General features: G+C 37.3%; 1 protein-coding gene across 2 annotated transcripts; it reads right to left on the bottom strand.

The window, feature by feature from the left end:
- Positions 1-298: 298 nt before the first annotated feature.
- On the bottom strand, positions 299-19,852 carry DAW1 (dynein assembly factor with WD repeats 1). 2 transcript variants are annotated; one of them, XM_051781957.1, is made up of 13 exons: positions 19,656-19,852; positions 18,103-18,175; positions 16,738-16,882; positions 13,492-13,550; positions 12,705-12,827; positions 11,012-11,111; positions 8,476-8,583; positions 7,683-7,789; positions 5,250-5,352; positions 4,776-4,890; positions 3,641-3,717; positions 1,523-1,685; positions 299-873 (listed from the first exon to the last, which is right to left on the bottom strand). In XM_051781957.1, the coding sequence occupies exons 1-13, from the start codon at positions 19,693-19,695 to the stop codon at positions 839-841; spliced, it is 1,248 nt and encodes a 415-aa protein (XP_051637917.1). In that variant the 5' UTR covers positions 19,696-19,852; the 3' UTR covers positions 299-838. The 2 variants fall into 2 exon arrangements, with proteins under 2 accessions (XP_051637917.1, XP_051637918.1); XM_051781958.1 differs by lacking the exons at positions 299-873; positions 1,523-1,685; positions 3,641-3,717 and adding an exon at positions 3,735-3,950.
- Between the last annotated feature and the right edge of the window lie 2,084 nt (positions 19,853-21,936).

A 21,936-nucleotide genomic window follows, 5' to 3' on the forward strand; every position in this document is an offset into this window, starting at 1 on the left:
CACAATTCAAAGCTGGAGTCACCACTGATAATAGTTTTCTTTTATCTCAGGTCAAAATGCGAGAACAAGGGCTGAGCAGAAAGGAATAGAAAGGTGTGGGCAAGTATGAGCAGGGAGTTTAACTACAGCATGCATGCAATAAGCTGAGAGCAATGCAGTTCCCAAATGGTTGCTGCTTTTCTCCAGAAATTTTAATGGGACATTGTATTGCAAGTAGCAAACTGGTATTTTAACTCAGTATTTTATTATACACACAAAAAAATAATACAAAAGTACTCCAAGCAAGTGTACACCAACACTCCTTTCGCACCTGTGAGTATTATAATGCTGTATTTCTTTTTTATTAAAAAGGTTACAAGTTAAAAATGACACCTAAAGAAACAGAGCCATCCTACTGCATTCATTCACACTAATCATGATTTCTCTCAGGTGACTGAGATAACAGACCAGACTCCTCTGGTGCTCAGTGAAAAGGCAAAACATGCACAAACTGAAATACAAGAAACTATTCCACTGTTGTCTAGAGAAACTGTGGAGTCTCCATCCTTGGAGATTTCAACACCTTGTCAGTCCTGGGCAGCCTGCTTGGTTGACAGGGTGCTGAGTAGGGCAGGGGTGTTGTACTAGAAGATCTCCAGCAGTCCCTTCCAACTTCTGTGATTCCACGATTCCATATCTAACAGACTTCTAAGTCAAACCTATCAAATCTTGGTAACTGTTCTACTTCAGCAGAAGGTGAACAAAGAGAGTAAAAGAAAACAGATCTCCAAGGCTGAGTTTATTGTCTCTGGAACTACAGAGCAGTCAGGTACCAAACTGTATCCTTCCTTCTCTTCAGTCAGTGCCATATGCAACAGGAGTTATCCTTGCTTCCTAGTAATAGACACACATTATGAAGAAATCATGTATCTGTATTACACAGTCTATCCATTTTTGTTATCACCTACATCAACAATGTACCCAGAATGCTGAGGAACCATATAAATATTTTCCTGTCCATGACTGGCAACAGGCAGCAAGGTCTAGAGCAATATTTTTAGCTGAGGTCATCCTGCATCCCACATTCTGGTTGTTCACTCAAATGACTGAAGCAACCTGACTGTTCATGTCTTTTCCTGCTCCCATAACTTTTTCCTGAAATGAAGAACACCTGACCAGAGTTCAGTGCCAAATACACAAAAGGTGTGCTCCCATTTATAAACCTTTGCCTTTTGTTTATCCACACCTCCTTCACAGCAATGCACTGTGAGAAAATGGCATAGTCCCTGCTCTGGTGCTAGTATAGGCCATAGGAGAGATGGGAGGGTATGCCCATGCCTTTACACAAATTTGTTAATGGCCATTTTCACTTAAAACTCAGTTCTAAAGTGAGTTTCTAGATTTTCTTGACTATATTCTAAGTCGTTGCTGGTATCTGCATTTGGCACACGGCCCTAGTAAAGTTTTCAAACTATTTTTTTTCCCATAACGAGATTTCAAATGTCTCTCAAAAAGAAACTAAAAAATGGAATATATTAGTTACCTGTAATAATTGTATCCCCTTCGTAGTTGAAAGCACAGGAGAATACCTCATCAGTATGACCCTCTAATATCTGAAGGCAGTGTCCAGTAGCAGCATCCCAGAGTCGAGCTGTTTTGTCAGAACTGGCTGTCAGTATAAAGTTGCCTTTAGGGTTGAAACACACCTTTAAAAATACAGAAATGAGTTTTGTTACTTAGCAAGTCAATATGCCTAGAGAAAGAAGTGTATCTAGTGATTAAAAGATGAAAATAGAAATGAAAAACTCTTGCATTCAGCTTTTCAGCTAAAATTAAGGATAGTATTTCACTAGAGTGACATTGGCAAACTTCTCTGGCTGAAAACTGTGGATTTACAAAAGTCTATAAACAATGACCTTACCATAGGATCAAAACTTCAGAATACCAAGCCCCAAAATGACAATTGATCCACAACTGTAGCGACTTTATTTAAATGTTATCATTATTCCAATGTAAAATTTATACATATTTTATAGAGTTCTACATAAATAACATGCATCTCTGTAGTATCAGAATTTGCACTGAAAGCAATTCATTTTCTAGTATGTCTTCATATTTGTTAAACATTCATTGCCAAAACTGCATGCATTTCCAGACAATCAGGTATATTTTTCTAGCACTAACCAGACAATACCAGCTTATTATATATTGCAAAATTGCTTAATCACTGAGGGCAAAAATATCTGTTCCCTAGAAATCCAATTTCCAAGTAATAACCTTCCCAAGTGGTCACAGCTACCCAGAATATCTGCAGAAATACACAGACTTTTCAACATGCTCCCAGATGAGCAGATTCTCAGTTCCAGCAAAGCAATCCTGTCAGCATGAAGGACTATGATGGAAGCTGTCTTTAACCCACTCACACGTCCCAACTGTACCCAGTGGATCTGAGTGTGAAATACTGCAGTGACTATAGTAAATGAGGAAATACCAGCCTTTCTGAACTGAATATTCTCTCAGCAGAGTGATTATAATAGACAAAACAATAAAATGAAAGAAGGTGGGTTCCGTTCACTAAGAACCATCCTAGTTTCAAAATAGTAATGTTTCAATTTCAAAATACATCCAAAGAAAGCAGCACAGACTTAGCTTTCAAGCTTTGAAGCTAGTGAGAACTATCAATTTGAAAGAATAACAAAAAGTTTCAAGTAATAAATAACAAAGTTTGAAAAATATGTACAATGCTGGAAGCAACTAAATGTATTTGGAACAGAACTTTGGTGTTCAAAATTGAGCCTGATAAGACTTCCAGCAAAGCACATGAGCACACTCCTCATGACCAAGTGATTTTTGAAAAAGGCTTTATACTTCCAAGTCCCTTAAGCACTTTTGAAAATAAGACTCTCCATGTATTTATCCACGGAAATATTTTTTGCCATTCCATAAATCAAGTGTGCAGAGAAATGAAAAAGAGTAAGCAGGAACATATCTGGTAGATGTAAGGAAGAAGGGTGATGGTAAGAGCCTCAAAGACAATAGCCTTAAGATGTTAACAAGAGAGTAAAAACATGGTGTTTATTCTGTCAGAGAATCTGGGACTCCAAGGGTGTAATAACACAGGTACAATTTAGGACAGGTCAGACAGAAGCTCTATTAACTCTGATCATATTGAGAGAACACTTGGACAGTATCTCCCTCGCTGCTCCCCCATTCCCTGCCAAGTAATTGTGGTGACCCAACCCGTAAACTGTTTCAGCAAAAGGAAAAAGCTAAGGAAAACAAGTCATTTCAATGTTAAAAAAGCCAGATATCTGTCCCTGGGAGGGATGGACTTCTTAAGTAGCTGCCAGAATTGTAAGAAATAAAATAGTAAATAACATGACAGTGTAGAGAGGTGGCTCTTGGAGCCTATAGGAGTAGCAACCCCAGGGCTATCTTAGCTCAGAAGTGGGGAATTGGTAAACAGTCACTGACTGATAGCTTTTAGCCAAAAGGAATGTTCTATTAGTAAAGATAACTCCTTAGCCAGACCTCTCAATTTTAAATAATAATTACTATATTCTCACCTGCTTTAACAGTATTTCTGTGTCATGGAGTAACTGGTGGATTGGATAGTCACACATACTGAAATTAAAAAAGGAGCAAACCACAGACAACTTACCTTGGAAATTTCACTTCCATGACCTTCTAGCTTTGCAATGCACTTTTGTGTTTGTGCATCATAGACTCTTGCTGATCCTGTTGCAGTAGATGGGGAGCCATATGTGACTGTTATGCTTAAGCATGCATTTCAATAAGAACATTTCAATGAGGTCAGAAGGAACTCATCCTCAAGCTTCATTTCAAAAGAAACAGAAGGCAATCTTCATAGAGCTTCCTCCAAGGGTAAAGTCTATTAAAAAGGATCTGTACTCTGTTTGGAAAAGCCTGACTTCCTTTCCTGACCAGAAATGGATTCTCCTGGAAAACTTCTAAAATGCAAATACAAATGTCCAGACTACTGAAGTCTATAATTTCAGAAAGCATGTACACTGTATCTAGAAAGCTTTCATTATATTTCAGATACTCATTTTATTAAATAAGCTATTCGTTATACTTAATAAGCTATTGATTAAATTTCAGGAAACTTTTTACATTGTCTTTTGTCTGAATATAGCAACTACAGCAAAACACATCCAAAATAATGCCCCCCATTCAGTCTGGTATCCTGTTTCTGGAAGTGCAAATCAAAGCCCTTATATATGTAAAAATAATATGGTATTGTCATTATGCACTGTAATATAAATAACTGAGAGGTAAATACAAAAAACTATTTACTGCAATTCCTAAAAAAATAATGAGCATGTATAACTTCTGCATACCAATAACAAACCAAAATTGCTTCTTTCACTACCTCTGCATTGAGTATTCTCTTCCTGTGCATTTGGAAAACCTGGTAGTAAATCCACCAGTAAAATTCCAACTATTTTCATTTAAGCCTAAATTTGAGTCATAAAAATCAACCCCCTCAAAAGCTATTTACCCACATATTTAAAACATATTTCCAGCCACAAGTGAAATATTTCCTTCCAAGTTTGAAGTTAAAGGGGAAACACACACTGAGTTGATCAAAGAATGAAAATAAGAACATCTTCACTGGAGAAAACTGCTTAAGTTTAATGCCAAACTTTCTATAACACAACAAACATTGCTTGACCTATAGTTCTGAATCAAATACTCCTCTTCCATCAAGCTACACTCAGAGCAAAACCAATGCCACAGGTGAATTCTTGCAGCAGCCCAGTCACTGCACTCACCATCGGTAGAGGCAGTGGCAATGCGCTGGCCGGTGTAATCAAAGCACACATCCACGATCTCATCCCTGTGACCTGCCAGAGTTGCCAGATGTGTCCCAGTCACAGCATTCCACAGCTGCACAGATAAATAGGGGTAATTTTTTTGCTTACTTTGACTAATTTACTTGATAGATACCTAATTGTTGGATAAAGCAGTACATAGAGGCCCTTTCTGATATCTGACATGTATTAACACAAAAACAGGATACAAATCAATAAAGAGTCACTGGTTAGTTTAATAAAGTCCTATATATTTTTTTATTTCAGTGTATTGATTAAACAAGACTTAACTGGACTTCACTGAAATGAATAAGCATACATTTAGTTATAAATTTTTAATTACATGTACTAGTTTAAAATAATGCTCTTTTATTTAAAATATATATATATTTTTATGTAATGTAGCTGCATTCAGTATATACTCAACATTCTTACCATGCATGTTTTGTCCATTGATCCAGTGACAATGAGAGAACAGTCCCAGTTGAACTGGGCACTGCTAATCTCTCCTCGGTGACCTATTAAAGTATGTAACCTGCTACAGAAAAAAAAGGTAATTTACATTTATAGTGTGCATTTTGATATATACATAGAAATTATCAGTAAGTTTATAAAATGCTATAGTTAAGGTGAACGTCTTCACCATTTTATCCATTAAAGCAATTAAATGGAGTGGTACAGTTCATTTAGGATTCTTCCACTACATCAATTCCATTTTCTATCTTTGATAAAAAAGAGGCAGTAAGGAATAAAATGGAAAAGTCCTCCCTTCTCTTTTAAAACTATTTTAGTGAATGTATTTCCAATGAAATGCAATGACTTTCCGGTATCAGAGACAAATTCCTTGTATTCTTCAACATATACAGCAAGGTTTTCCACGTTACTATCCCATTATCCTACCTCAATGAACTGTAAACAGTACATCTTTAAAAAACTCTGTGTAATCTAAACCTTTTATAAAATCCACTGAAGATCAAATAGAACTTAATCAGGTGCTTAATGTGAGCATGTTCCCAAATAACAGGCAAATGAAGGCCAAACTGAAATATGATTTCTAATCCTCATTAATCCTAAACTTCTTGCTGCACAAGACTGGCTACATTAAATTCTTCAGCTTTATCAGAACAGAGAGGTTACAATTAGCTGCTATTGCTTCCTAAGAATTAATGGCCTATAAGGCAAGGAAGCCTAAAAAAGATTGAGATATATATGTATTAAAGGATTAGTAAATTGGGTTATTATCACAGTGCTAATATCACTGTATCATTAATAGAAACACGCTTTAAATAATGGATAAACTGATGACAAGGAAAACAACTAAATTAGTTTAAGTGACTGAAATGTTTTTATTCATTGCATAAGATATATAAGGGTAGCTGAATTAATATATATGCTAAAAAAATAGCAAAGTAAATCTCCTGAGCAACTGAATTTTCTATCTGTTTATGGTAATAAAAACTTGATTAAACTCAGATTATTTTATAGATTTTAGTTTCTAACACTGTGAGGCCCACACTTGTATTCATGTAGAACTTCTTACAGTAAAACCGAAAACCAACAAGCAGATAACAAGAGAGGGAAACTTCTTACTCTTATAAACAAATTACTTGCTCTGCTATTTAACTACTGTTATTGTAATACCTAATGCCCAAAATACCTAATAAAGAAGAAAGTTTTAAATTAAAATTTAAAATGTTTAATTTCCAATTTTAAAGAAGTCAGGATGGGCTTCAATCTTCAACATAAAGATCCAATCAATAAACAGAATAAAAAGCAAGGTGTGGAACATCTCACAGAAACCACTATCTATGAGATAAACAATTAGAAAGAACACAAAAAGACACTTGTAAAGTGCCATAAAAAAATTCCATTTATTTATTAAAAAAAAATCAGCTTCAGCCATGATAATACTACTTTAATTTTCAGTTTCCAGTGAAATTTAGTATTTGACCATAACTACAAATAAGAAACTGTTTATGTCTCAGCACCCTGACCCCTGTTCAAGCTGTTGATTTGCCAAATGAAGCTTTGCAGACACCTTCAACTGAACTATAGCCAACTGAATCTGCCAGGGAGAAATTACTGATTAAATATAGACCTGTATTAAAAAAGCAGGTTCCCCCTTCCTCCTTGTTTTTGTCTTTTTAACTTTAATATTTTATGAAGAAAATATTGAATCTTGTTCAGATTTCTTGTCCCTACATCAAGTTCCCTCAGGACAAATTGGGATACCCACCCAGAATAAAACTGAGGAACACATGTGCTTATTGGAGTCAGCCAGCAAAATGAGAAGAAACTCCAAGTTCAAGCTCAGCTTTGGAAAGCAGTGTTTCTGATATATTTCATATGGTGAAAAACATGCACACACAACCTCACATAGAAGATTTCTGCAACTCTACCTAAACCTCTATACAGCAAAGTATGATCTGTTCATAATCTTTCTGACTGCAACTTCTATAGTTTTTTAAGACAATGTAACCAGATGAATTTTCTATGACATAAAATATACTTTCTTTCTACTTAAACAGTCTGTTCCATCTAGAAATTCTCGACACCTTCCAAACCATGAGTTTCCATGTGGATAAAATATTTTCCCGTTTGGAGAATTCACGAGGAACGAGCGCAGGATCTGTCCATTCCTTCTGCCTCCTTGATGCTCATAAGATGGAAATTTAAAACAAAAAACACATACTAAAGCATTTCATGAGCAGCATTCTTTTCAGAAGCACAAAGGAGTAAAAAATGACCAGATGAAGGAACATATACTCTAAATGAAATATGTGGTCTGTAATTTGTAGCTCAACACTGTCTGTTTCCTTTGTCCAGAAAGCATGCAAAGTAAAACTATATTTATTAGTGCTTTAGTACCTGCCAGTGCCAACATCCCATACTGCTACTGTATGGTCAAAGGAGCCAGTGATAATCTTATCTCCAATGGTGTTGAAAGAGAGTGCAATAATTTCTGCTGAGTGCCCCTGAGAGGATTTTTAAAAAGGAGTATAAGAATACAAATTATGACTTTACCATTAATATAGTTTAATATGTAGGATTTTTTCAGTAGCATAATCCTTCTATAACCCATCAATGTTTTATTTACTGTCTGGGCCAGTATATCACAATTTTGACAGAAATACCTACCCAACTTGGAATAGCCAATATCCCAACAACTGCAAAAAAGCAGGCACACCCCTTTAGCAGGAAGCTTACTCACTATATTATTTAGGATTTACACAAGAGAAATGCATTGAAACAGCAGAGGCCAATCTAAACCTGTGGAATCCCAGCAAGCCATGTAGAGCAAAGAGAGATGAAGATCTAGAGGTAACTGGATGCCTGTCCTCTGCTGATGTTCACAGGAAGATCCATACAGAGGAAATCACAATTTACAGGACAGCAACATGTTTTAATGAGGGAATTCTAATCTATAGCAGGAACATCACTGAAATTAGAAAATCTGTCTTTTGATAAATAGGGCTTTTTATAAAATACCACAGCTTTCTCATTCCATTCAAGTTTTCTTACTCTGTTTTGTAACTGCAGTCACTGTGGGACCACGTGGTAAAAGAAATTAAGCAAGTTTTGAAACTGCTGTAATGTTATTCACCTCAGCTGGAAAACTAAGAAAGCAAGGAACACCTTTAAAAACACATGGCAAACATACTCTTAAAGTGGCTACTTCTTCTCCTTTCTCTATGTCCCATAATTTGGCAGTGGTATCCAAACTTCCAGTTGCCACCAATGTGCTTTGAAGATTAAAAGATAAACATACCTGTAGCAAAAAACATTGGATAGAAAAAGTGGGAGTCTATTTATATATATTTTGCCAAAAACAAGGGGTCAAGATTAATAATTTTAAAAAAGTCTGACAATATTTTATGGCATACAGAAAAATTACAGAGTTCTTCCAGCAGCTCACTAGAGGGGCAACAAGTCCCTATCACATAACTCTCGATGACTACCCAAATCAAGTGGACTACTTGGCTGCTTTGCAACAGCAATACACTAAAGACTTACTGGAAGTTTTCCTGTATTGTTTTCTGAGCCTGTTTCATTTTTGTCACAAGGAAAAACTATTTAATTCACAAAGTTTTAATGAAAAACAGGACTGAAGGAGTTTGCTAATTTATTAACAGCACATAATTAACTGGAAGAGAACTATGTCTTCAGTATCACTATCTATAATGAAATAGATAAGCTTATGCAATCTTAATAAACAGTTGCAAATTTTTAAACCTCCTCCTCTAACTCCAAAGAGGTTTTAATCACACACACACTTTTGCACGCACACTCATCCTCTCTCACAGGATGTGTGGGTTGCAAGCACATCCTTTCCTAGGAGTATGTGTTCCCCAAATACCCACACACCTGCCCCAAGGGACACAAGTGCTCCAACTTTAGCTGAATTCATGCCACTTCCCACAATCTCCTGATCCACATTCCAGGAAAGAGGCATCCAAATTCATATATGTACATATTACATGGTGGTAACAGGGCCTTCTCATTGAACCTCATACTGACAATCCACTAGCTGGATGCAGACTCCTAATGGTGTCTCCAAAAAACAAGCTATTCTCCCTGTGGTCTATGCAGAGATTGGGATGCTCAGGGTGCACCAGAGTAGGTTTTGACAACTGAGAACAATTGGTTCCAGACCAATGTCTCCCCCACCCCGTTATAATTTGTCTTCTTTTATCTTCTTCTACTTCTTTCTTTTTATTTCAAAATTCAACTTCTTTATTTCAAAATTCTCTTTGAAATTCTCCAGTTACAGTTCAATTCTACTGACAGTCCTCCCTAACACTATCATTTGGTAGGCTTCCTCTTTAACTTGGTTAGTTTGGGGCAAAGACCCTCCAAACAGTTTTGTGTACCCACAAACACACTCTGTACACTCACACTCTTATCTTCTCAGGTGTTATTATCTATGTCATTTGCCAAGGGCGTCCCCACAACATCATATTTATTTTTGAAAAAGCAAGAACAAAAGCTCAACAACTTGCTTAATTCATTTTTCACATTAAAAAATCATGTAGTCATCCTCCCATTCTCTGTAATTATTCAATATGATTGTTCTGCAAATAAAGAATAGGAGGTGCCATGAAAAAAGGAAAACAGTAGCTCAGTTTTTGAATACTGAATAACTATAGACATGCCCTTGCCAGCGATGTATCAGCTGCAATAATAGCCTTTCAGAAACAGGCCTCATTCAGAGAAACACATCATTTTTTGCTGGCTATTATCTTCTACTAATTACTTGCTGCCACAACTCATAACACTCTGGGTCTAATCTAACCTCTACAGAAGTCAGAAAAAATTGAGAGGCCTTTAAACATTTACCTAACTGATCTGGGGAAGCAAAATCACTGCAGCCTTTCTCAGTAAGCAAACATGTTCTCCATTGTAAGGGATAACTGTTTCACACTATCCAGAGAATCAAAAGCACACTGAAACAAACCTACCTTCCACCATGGTAAAACACCATTTTCTTGCACTAGTTAAGGCCTCACAATCTACATTAAATTCCTTTTTTTTTTTCCCCAGAAACAATGTCCAGCAATATTTTATTGAATAGTGATTATATAGCTATTGCTGTTGCTGATAGGGGTTCTAGTGCATTGGAAAGGAAACCAAGAATTATTGAGCTTAAACTGTTATAATTTCATAGATCTTTGATATTTCAGCATCCCACATATTCCCAATTAACACAGTTTAAATTTCAGAAATTCATTCTTTATGACTCCAGTTGGTTCGGTACATGAAGTTCAGATCTCCGTATGAAAGACAAGACAAGCAATGATGTTCTTATGTATTTAGTTCTGCAAATGTGAGAGGCAATGCAAGATAACTAGAAAAAAATGTGATGCGTAATCAAGCAATAAATATGTACAATAAACTGAAAAATCCAAATGCTATGGTATTTTTCAATGTTTTAACATCTAGCAATCGGGGGAAATTGGAACAAAGCAAAAATAAAAATATTTATATTTTTATATGTATATGATGGTTCACTCTCTCTCTTAAGAGCTGTCAGATTATCTTCTCTTGCAGTGCAGAAGTGTTAGCAATATCTGAATCTGTGAATAGGGGGAGCAGAATAGCTGTGCTTTTCAATGGGAGCTCATGGGGAGTTGGGAACCCACAGTCACCAATGATGGTGTGAGGAAACAAAGGAATAAGAAATATCCAGCACTACTCACAATTTCTGCACTGTGTCCTCTGAAAGTATGATAACATTTTCCTGTTTCCGTGCTCCACAGTTTGCAGGTTTTATCAAAAGATCCAGTGGCAATCTTGTCACTAAATGGAAAAAAATCCTATCGTTTCTAGTCAGAAAAAACCTCTGACTCCAAAGACAGCAGAACTCACAGAAACATACCCAGCCATGGAAGCTTGCACGCACTGCCACACTACAAGATCCTGGAGCAGGATGTCACAGACACAAGTTACATTAAGGGAAAAAATGAGCAGACACAATTAGTTTCTGAGAGAGTCACTGCGCTTATCTGTGAGCACAGAAGTGTTCATAACTGCTGACTACACTACTTTAGGGATGATGTTATCTGCTGCACTTCCAGGTGCATTAAAAAGTTATGCCATTTCATCAGATAACATCTGTTTATCAACCATTATAGACTCCTTTTATAAGCAGTTTACCCAAATTTCAGAGGTCGAACTCCACTCTCACTGAAGTCAGTGGAAGTGGTGTGACCAACTGCAGTTAGAGCAAGACTGAACTGAGGTATCCAGAAAATGTAGCAAGGGACACTGAATCAACACTTAAAGATTAGCAGGAAAAAACATTCTTTTTTTAATGAAATTTTAATGTAAAAGTAGTTCACGGTTCTGATCAGATTCTCTTGTGTGTATCTTGTTTCTCCACTTTTACAGTCTAATTATTGATCTTTGCACAGATTTTTGTCATTACTTTCTACAAAGTATACAAAAGATTTTCATTAACTGTTTTTTTTTAAAGTGAAGAATAACATCAGAATATAAAACATTGACAAAGCAGGTTCTAGGTTTTCCTTTTCATATCAAAGAAGGAGATGAAGCCTCAAATAGTGTAAGAACAAGTCTTTAACATTTATTTCCTGATGTTAACTATGGATTGCTTAACTTATAAATAGGACATCTGACAGCAAAAGAAGTAACATGATTCAATAGAAAAATAGGAATTAATTTATCTTTGCAGAGAAACAAAATGGTTTTCTCACACATGATAGCTTTCTCAGAAAGCACATGACAATGAAACTTAAGTAGCTAACATGTAATTCCCTTCACCTAACAGGTGGCAATCCCAGCCTAGGGCAAAGTTATTGGAGAAAACAAAGGTGTACAGATTCATATTTGACGTTCACACAGCAGCCCCCTGTGGATTTTATAAAAATTACTCAACAGCTCTGAACTTCTAAATCATGTCCTAACTAATAATGAATGTGTAATACCAAATGGAGAAATCCAGTTCTGCTGTGACAGAACTTTTCTTTCTCCTTAACTGAAGCAACACAGGTTGTCATAAGTACTTATATCTCACATCACATACAATTATGTGTTCTGATTAACATTCAGAACACAATCTGATCCTGTAGGTATTACTGAAATAAATCTGTGCTTCAATATATTAAACTGACTTATATATATATATTTCAAGACTGAATACATAATTAAATTTGTGGTTAGAATTTCTAAATTTTATTTCAAAAAATTATAGCAGAAAACATGTTTGAATATACAAATAAAATAGTATCCTCCCGCAGTGATTAGCTATAGTTGAACTCTACAAATTCAGAAGTTGAACTCTTTCAGTTTGAAATAATCTATTTTATATTAGAGTATTTGCAAAATAACATGATTAGCAATTATGAGGTATCTCAGAGGCTATATATTTACCCATAGGGATTATTGAAAGCTATTGCATAGACAACATTTTTGTGTCCCTCCAGTGTATGCAGCTCTTCTCCTGATGCTGTATCCCATAGTTTGCAGGTTCTGTCATAGCTTCCAGTGATAAAGCTAAAGCAAAGAGAAATTAAATTCTGAATATAGTAAATAGCTAACTGGTCCTGATGCACAGTCAAATGAGTTATTTTCACAGATTTCAATTAGCACTGTCTCAGACCCTAAATCTCCCTTTCAAAAATACAGATTAATGACCATAGAGGTTCTTCTTTTCTTTAAAACATATTATTCCTAAAAACACCTTTCTTCTAATCTTGAATGTATTTCACCTAGAAAGCAAGCTGCTGCTTTCAAGGCATGAAGGAAAAAATGATAAGACACATGTCCACATGGAAATCAATTAACATGAAAGTTACACTTCCACTATAGTGAAAGTCCCAATTGAGTTTATGTTGAAGACTCACTTAGCTTCTAGCAATATGCAGTTTATTGTCATAAAGGTGTTTCTGTCTGTAACATGGTAATTATCAACAAACTATCACCTTGGAAGAAAAAAATTGCACAAATTGAATCTCTCCTGCTACTTTTTTGCATCTCCCATTATTTCTCCCACAGAGGCCCAAAATATAATCCCCAGTTGTGCCTGAAGGTGCTTATAAGCAGCACAGCTGAACTCTTTGTGCAGCAAGATAAGAGCACTGAAGTTCCCTTCCCATTTAATTTACAAATACCAAACTTCAATTAGTGATTATGTATTTTGACTTTGAAAACAACTTACCGGGAACCAGATTTGTTGAATGCTACATTAGTCAGTGGCAATAGATGTGTTCTAAGCACCTGAAATAGAAGTGGGGCAGGGAGAGGAAAAACATTCGATGCAAATAAAACAAAAACATTGCTCAAAATATTCGACAGGTTAATTTTTTCTCCTCCTCCTGTCATACTACCAGTTACAGCTGTTATACATTAATCCCTAACTAAAAAATTCCCCATGTGTTATCAGGTTATCAGTGAAGATATTATACACTATTTATTTTAAATTATTTCAAATTTATATTTTATTTAAATTAACTGCCTTTTCCCCCATGCTTGATTTTAATTCATCTTCTCTGAGACCAGCAAAGTAACCCTAGATCAGAGCTGAAAGGGCAAAACAAATGAGTGAGGAGACCATGCCTGCTGGGATCACTGATGAAAGAAATCCCAACTAATATTAAGTCTTACAAAGTGAATCAAGAAATCCAACTGAATTGAGTATTTGAGTCTTTCAGGATATGAGCAACTTCTAGCTAGCATGTGATTTTACTATAAAAACCAGAAAGAACAGATATAAGCTGCATCTATGTCCTATGAGATTATGACAAGGCATGAAAAACCATAACAAAGGTACTTGGCAAGACAAAATTCAAGAGAGCATTTCAAGATTAATGTCTACCTGTGCTGTGTAGGTTATGGAGGTCACTGTTGTCTAAAACTGCTTACAAAGTCCTTTAAATAGAGTGTATATATGTTTCATGATCCTATAGCCATAATAATACAGATTGAGGTTTATTAAACATAGGTGAAAATAGTTTCAGACACTGTCAATAGACCAAAAAAAAATACAGTCTGGCTGGTGTTTGAATAAAGTGGCTACTGCACAACACAGTCTGCATTTGAACAATTCCCTGCCCCTCTACTCAAGACTAAAGCAAAATAAAACCATAAACTGGGAAATCACAGCAATTGCTGACAGGAAAGTAAAGGGATGTTACAAATACCTCAGTGGCTCACTAGGTTTTTTCTGTAGTGTGAGAATGAAGAAGAATTGATTTATGAGCAATGCCATTTAATCACTGACATGTTACCAGAGCTTCAACTTATTGTCCTTATCTCAAGTTTTCCAAGCTGCCTGTCTCCAAAAGGAAAATGAAAGAGGCTCATTGATCTTCTACTCAGAAGAGAAAGGACTCATCAAAATGGAAATAAAAATGGTCAAGTGAAGGACTGAGAGAGAAACAGAAAATATATTTTATGTCACAGAAACAATTTCTGTTCTCTAGAGAAAGTAACATAAGTTGTACTTTCAGCTACAGCAGTGGGAATGAGCAGTCAAGATGTGGAAATGTCAAAAATATTTTGATTTTTAAAAACAGCCACAATATACAGATATCTGCAGATGAGGATGGATAATTAGGGAAATTTAGGGAAATTTGATCCATGACATTTTTAGGACTCCATGCAGGCAGCTCTGAACAAAGATACTCAAACATTATGAAAAAAAGGGAGGAAAACAAGATAGGTTTATATTTAATTTCAGATCATGGGACTAATTCTGTTCTTCAGTGCTGCAATTGCTTCATCCACATAACTCTGAGTCAGGGAGAATTGCTTGTGCAAATGGTGCAGTAACGACAATATTAAAAAAATATACCTCAGTTCTGCAAAATCTGCTACAGCAGGACCTAAAATAAAAATGTGTAAATCACTACAGCATCCCATGCCATGTAATAGTTTAAAACCTGAGAATTGTTACAAAAGCTGGTTTCTCTGTGGGGTACCTAACACACCACCATCACCACAATTACTGGAAATAACAAAAAGATGAGTTTAGACACTTGCTTTAGATTATACTCCAGTGCAACAGGGACAAAACATTCATTTCCAAACAATGCAAAGACATGGAACATTTTTTGGGGAGAAAAGAAAAAAAAAATCTCACTCCCACCCACCTCAGAAGCACCTGATACTCATGTTTCACTTACAAGCCTTAAATGAAACTGAAACATCACAGAAGTTCTTTTCACACACTTCCAACTGCTCCAGTGAAGGAAATAGGCCAGCACTGATTGGATTTGCCTGCCTCTATTATTTCCAAATACAGAAGCTCAAATACAGCATGATACCCAACAATGAACAAATACATTATTTACACTCAAATTTGAACAAGCATTTGAGAATTTATCAGTCTCTATGATGAACAAACAGTTTTAAAAGCTTTTGAAAAGCAAGGCATTATCTCAGTTGAGAGCATCCCTTAAAAGAGAACAGAAACTTTTAAGTTAAGATGCCCTATTACATAGCTCTGTTTTCAAGGTTAAATACACATATCTTTGCAGAATTCAACCAGATGTGTACCGGTGGTCAAAAGAACTGAAGTTATGTCTAGGAAAATGTAAGGGTTTTTTAGTTGGACAAAACTTCTCCCTTTTCTCTCTCAGTTTAAAGTAACAATACACAACATAGCACTGACCAGCAATTTTTAACAGCTACACACTGCCATCTGCTGACACAATAAAAATACAACGTTTAATTATTTCAGATTGGAACATGCAATTTAGGTTAGATATTAGGAAGAAATTGTGTACTGTGAGGGGACAGACTGGATCCTGGATTTGAAGCTCTGAAAGGTCTCTCTAATCAATCATTCAGTAAGCTTTCTTAAAAATCTTACTTGTTTGAAATAATTTTTGAAGTGCTGTCTGTAAGCTGAAGATCAAACTATCAATATTAAAACAAAATAGTAATGACAGAAAGTAATGAAAACAAGGATTACTAATGACAACTGCATAAAACCCCCAAAACTTTCACAAAATAATAGCACAAACCCCACAATTTTCACAAAATGAAGAACAAGTAGAGAAGGGTACAAAAATATTTTGTTCCTTTCCCAACAGCTAATTTACTTGGGGTCTATTTACAGGTTTTGTTTAAACAAATTAGGGGTGTTGCTGGTCCATAAATTTTTACCTGATAAATAAAAGATTTATTTCTCTCCATTCAAAACACACCCTCATGTATAACCCTGTGTAAACAGTCTGGGAAAAGTTATACCTCTCAGCCTTCTGGGGGAATTCCCAGCACATAAAACCAGGCCAGACTCTGTTGCTCTGAACAGGGCAGAGGGGATTGAAAACAGTCAAGAAATCAGTCATAAAGTCCAAATTTTGCTCTCCAGCACAATATGCAGCAGGAAAAACATACTCACAGCACCACAACTTAAACCCCCCAAAATGCTCCAAGTTGTTTTAAACATGCCTCTGACCTTAAAAAGAGAGAATTTGTGATTCTCTTTTTCCACCAGCTTCTGCTGCAATCTTCGTACTAAAAGTATGACGTGTTCCACGCAGGCAGCTGTGATGAGAGGTTCTCCTTTTTGAATTTCTTCTACTAAGGCTGTGACATCTGTGCTAATTATAAGAAAAGAATTAAAACAAATCCCTCCCAAAAAACTAAGCACAAACCCACCAGATTCTATCCTCTGGCAATAATTACGAATATAAACCCAAGAATATTATTTACTTGCAGAGAAACTGAAGTATGCAATTAAATGTTATGTGTTTATCTCATTCTGTAATGCCTTAAAGAAACATGGACAAATCTTTCTTGGTTTTTATGCTTCCTACCCTCTCTTACTAAAGTTGTACAGAAAAATTTAATTTCTAAAAATTGTAGCTTGGCAGGAAATTAACTTTTCCAAAGGATTCCATAGAGGGTCCGACATGGGAAACGTGTGTCCCAATCTGTCACTTTTAGAATAAATTCCAAATTAATTGCCTATGAAATAGTAACAAAATAAACTATATATAGAAAGTGTTAAAATTATCTCTGCCTGCAGCTTCACAAATCTATGCCTGTTTCTGTAACTCTTAGTTATGAAAACTATCATGATGTGGTCCACAGCCTATTGATGCCCATGGAGCCCCAGGAAGTGGTTCACAGCTAGCCTGTGGAATTGGATCATCTCATCAGATAAACTGCTGATTCCTGACCACCAGCAGAATGAGAAACTAAGAGCTGATAATACCCAGCAGTCAAAGCACCAACATGCTCTTAAAACTAGTCCTAGCAAGAAAGCCAAGCATTTCTGGTTGTATGTAAATTATTGCAGTCTAAAGGGGATTTTCTGTATCAGTCCTCTAAATGGAGGCCTCTAACATCTCCATAAATTAGTATCCTCTCAGTGTTTATACTCCTGTTCACCAGACAACTTATTTCTTTCACAAAGTGACTCCTTAGGTTTTATCCACAGTACTACTCTGGACAGTTCCAGGTAGACAAAAATTAGTAATTTTTAAATTTGGATTTTTCATCTTGCATATGCAGCCTACATTGTCTACTGGCTTTGGCTTACATGCAAGGACTTTTCCATGTCACTGTTGGTATTAAGACAATCATATTACTTCATGCCTTTCTGCCTAATAAGCTCCAGAGATTTTGGCACTTTATTTAATGGTGGTAGTTTTTGTTATCTTTCTAAAGTTCTTCCTACCAGAGCTGGCTGAGTAGAGCATGTAGGCTCCGTGTAATAGCTGACCTCAATTATGTTTAAAACAGTCCAACAGAGTGGTATATGAACATGCTATAAAACAGTAGAGAGTACTGTTATCTGAAATAATATCATACTTACTCAGGTTTAAGATCAAGAAGATCTATAGGTCTGGTCTTTGACTCACCACCTTCTACATATTCCAGAATAATTCCTTTTAAAAAAGTGATAAACAGGTCATAATTAGACTTCTGAAATTTCATAATGTGCTGTAGACAGCAACACTTTTACTGCTCCACTGACTTCAGGAGACATTCGCAGTTTTGGAACTGGAGGGAGTTTGGCTGTTCTTGCTGAGAGTAAGCAGAGTGATGAACAACTCTGATGTGCTTATATGATAAAAGATACTAAACAATATTATTTATGAGCCATTTTCTATTCTGGAAATGAACCTTTTCTCCAACAACTTTTTGCATCATTTCATCAGGTGTATTTTTAAGGAAGTTGTCCTGAAGATACTTGCTGTAGTTTGGTGTTCCAAGAAGCCTGGAAAACATGTTTTACAAAACCTGTTATATTTATTCCAGCATTTGCAAAGGCCTGTGTGCAGTAATGTATGAAAAATCACAATGCACTTTCCATTTCTAGGGTCACTCTGGCACCTCTGCAACTTTCACTGAGCTGAAGTATTCCTGTTTTGAAACAGATGATTATGGGGCTCTACTGCTCCTTGGTTTTCTGCGGGAAAGGACAATTTAGAAGAGTTTCTGTGTCACTCTGCATTTTAGGAAGTTTGTAAGAAAAGTATCTCATTTGAAAGAAAGATCTCTTATTCCAGTACACTTCCTGAGCTGGCCATATCCATCATGTTTCCCTTCTGAAATTTCATTGAGTCCCCTGCCCAAGTTGAGGATAAATGATGAAGACAGTGGCAGTACCGCTTTTCAAAGCGTGATTCTGCTTAGGAAATTCATAAACTAAAAAAAATAAGAATCACAGAATCGACTAGGTTGGAAAAGACCTCTGAAATCGTTGAGTCCAACCCACGGCCCAACACCACCATGAACAAACTATGGAGCTGTGAAAGAACACCAGTGCCATGGTCAAGCAGACCATGTCCAGTCTTTCCTTAAACACATCCAGGGACAGTGACTCCACGAGCTCCCTGAGTAGCCCATTCTAATGTCTAATCATCCTTTCTCTGAGGAAATTCCTCCTAATGTCCAAGCTAAACCTCCTCTGGCACGGCTTAAGACTGTGTCATCCTCTCACTAGTTGCCTGGGAGAAGGGACTGACCCCCACCTGCCTACAACCTCCTTTCAGGGAGCTGTAGAGAGTGGTAACTCTTTTTTGCTAAACACGCCTTTTAATAATAACACATATACATTTTTTTGTGCCAGCTACTGTCATCACCGTTGACTGTTTAAGCACCTCACTGTGATGCTAATAAGAGCGCCATGATTTTGCAGTAAATCATTAACTCCAGCCGCGATGGGCCGCTTCCAAGCGGCAGCCCCTCACCGCGCCAGAACACCCGCACCTCAACGCCCTCCCCGCCCAGCCCCGGCAGGGGGAGGAACCCGCACACCCCGCGCCGCCCCGGGCCTCACGCACGACACCCAACGGGCTCCCCAGGCGCGGGCCCAGCCCCGGCGAGGCGGCACAGCCGCGGCCGGGCCCGGCAGCTCCGCACCCGGCGGGAAGTAGCGCAGCAGGAGCCGCCGCAGCCCCATCGTCCGCCGGCCCGGCCCGCGCGTCCGCCCGCTGCCATGGCAACGGCCCCGCCGCGCATGCGCGGGCCCGGCCTGGCCACCGGCTCGTCTGTGCTGCCCGTTTATGCCGGAGCAAGGAAAGAAGCAGAGTGCACTAAAAATACATACATATATATATATATATATGTATGTATTTTTAGTATATATATATATATATATATATGAAGTGCGGAGGGCTAAAGAGCCAGGAATGACGGTGTAGCAATTAAGCGAAAACTATTGGAAAAGCAAATAGTCAAGACATAGCTAAGGAAAGCAGACAAAGACTACTACTAGTAACAAATAAAAATAAAAAAAAATCAGCTTAATTTCTTAGAAGGCAGACTCAAGGCTGAAGCACAAGTGTGAGAATATGGTTTAGAATTGTTAAGGCTGGAAAAGGCCTTACGAGCACTGAGTCCAGCCATGAGCTCACACCACCGTGTTCACCACTGAGCCGTGCCCCCAAGAGCCACATCCACGCACCTTTTGAACGCTTCCAGGGATGGCGATTCCATCAATTCCCTGGGCTATCTGTTTCAATGCCTCACCGCACTTTCTGTGAAGAAATTTTTCTTAATATCCGATGTAAACTTCCCCTGGCACAACTTGAGGCCATTTCCTTGTCCTGTCACTTGTTACTTGGGAGAAGAGACCGACCCCTACCTGGCTACAACCTCCTTTCAGGTAACTGTGGAGAGCAGTGTGGTCTCCCCTGAGCCTCCTTTTCTCTCCAGACTAAACCCCTCCAGCTCCCTCAGCTGCTCCTCATCACACTTGTGCTACAGATGCTTCCCCAGCTCCATCGCCCTTCTCTGGACAAGCATTTCATCAAAGACAGAAGAAAAAATGTAATTTAAAAGAGATAGCCAACATAGAATCATTAAAAGATAATGGTAGAGCTAAAAATTTGAGTCAAGTTATATGCTGAAATGATGGTAGAGCATCAATAGGGGGAAGCAGTAAATACATTTTCATTTAACCAGTCTCACAGCCTGCATTGTTGACAATGGATCAATAGAAGAGAGTCCCACTCAGTGTTTAAAAATACGTGACTTTTCCAAAAACACCCTTATGGCTCCCTACAGCTTCCCTTTGAAGACAGTCCTTTGGTTTTTGAAAGCCAGGAAGTAAAATACAATGGCCAATTCCAGACTGACTTCAGGACAGAACAGGGGGACAAAGTGGTCTTCGAGCTTTTCATTCCTATTTGTTTGTTTAAATCTTTTATCTTGTTTGTATGTGGAAAGTCTTGAGGCAGATAAGAAATATTTTTATTGAAAATAATCCAAACAACTTTCCAACTGAATTAACTTACTTGGACCAAACTTATTCAAAAATAACTCTTTAAACAACCCCAAGTCTTGAAGGTCTCCAGTTTCTTAACAGTTTTTTGTATTTGTTTACCATGATATGTATCCACAGAGATTATAACTTCAGAATATAAGTGTTTTTCTGTCATTTTAACTTAAATGATGTGAAAACAAACATGGCATGGACACTGCTTCCTACGTTAACTTAGTTTGTTCATCGTAAACACAGATTCATGCAGCCTTTCTGGTACTTTCAGCATTACTTGACACCTACCAGAAGTGCTACATTTAATTTTTTTTGGTCAAATTTAAAGGTTTAATACATTTCTGGAACATAAATGAAGAGTGTCTGCAGTTCCACTATAACTCACATATTAAACACCTCTTCAATTCTGTACTCCAAGGTTGAGTTTGCATCATTGAATCAATTATTGTGCTATTCTTAAGCAATCATTTTTTCAAGGGTTTCAGTATCTTATACCAACAAGCTTTTTTTTTTTTTTGGTTATTCATGAGACACAAAAGGAAATGCAGCTCCAGTCAAAACAGGGGAGAGGGTAGTGGAAAGACTCCAAAGCTCCATGATGTCAGTACCTGTTGATTCAGCACCTTCTCCCCTCACTTTCTTGAAGTAAATCTCCATCTGAACATGGACACCTCACAGCTTGTCATCAGCTGGGATCAAGATGCAATAATGGCACTTGAATAAGTCAAATCAGGCCTCAGCTTTCACCTCCTTTCCTTGCTTCCGTAAGCAGGAGATTACGGAGCAGTGGAGTCACGACAGAAGCCAGTCACTCTAAGCTCTGTGCCTGCTGTGCAGGGTGGCCCAAAGAGGCACTGACATAATGGCCTTGTTTGCTCCATTCCTGTGCAGTAACTAGAACAAATTGCTGACCACCTGGGTGGG

The sequence above is a fragment of the Manacus candei genome, unplaced genomic scaffold (genome assembly GCF_025592945.1).
Source record: "Manacus candei isolate 608988 ecotype Guabito, Panama unplaced genomic scaffold, ASM2559294v1 h1tg000015l, whole genome shotgun sequence".
NCBI classification, from domain to species: domain Eukaryota; kingdom Metazoa; phylum Chordata; class Aves; order Passeriformes; family Pipridae; genus Manacus; species Manacus candei.

Coding starts and splice junctions, on each gene's coding strand:
- DAW1 (XM_051781957.1), bottom strand. CDS start 19,695: ATGGGGCTGCGGCGGCTCCTGCTGCGCTACTTCCCGCCGG. Junction 16,883..18,102: donor CTTCTTGATCTTAAACCTGA/GTAAGTATGATA, acceptor TCTTATAATTAG/CACAGATGTCACAGCCTTAG. Junction 3,718..4,775: donor TGCCACTGCCTCTACCGATG/GTGAGTGCAGTG, acceptor CTACTGCAACAG/GATCAGCAAGAGTCTATGAT.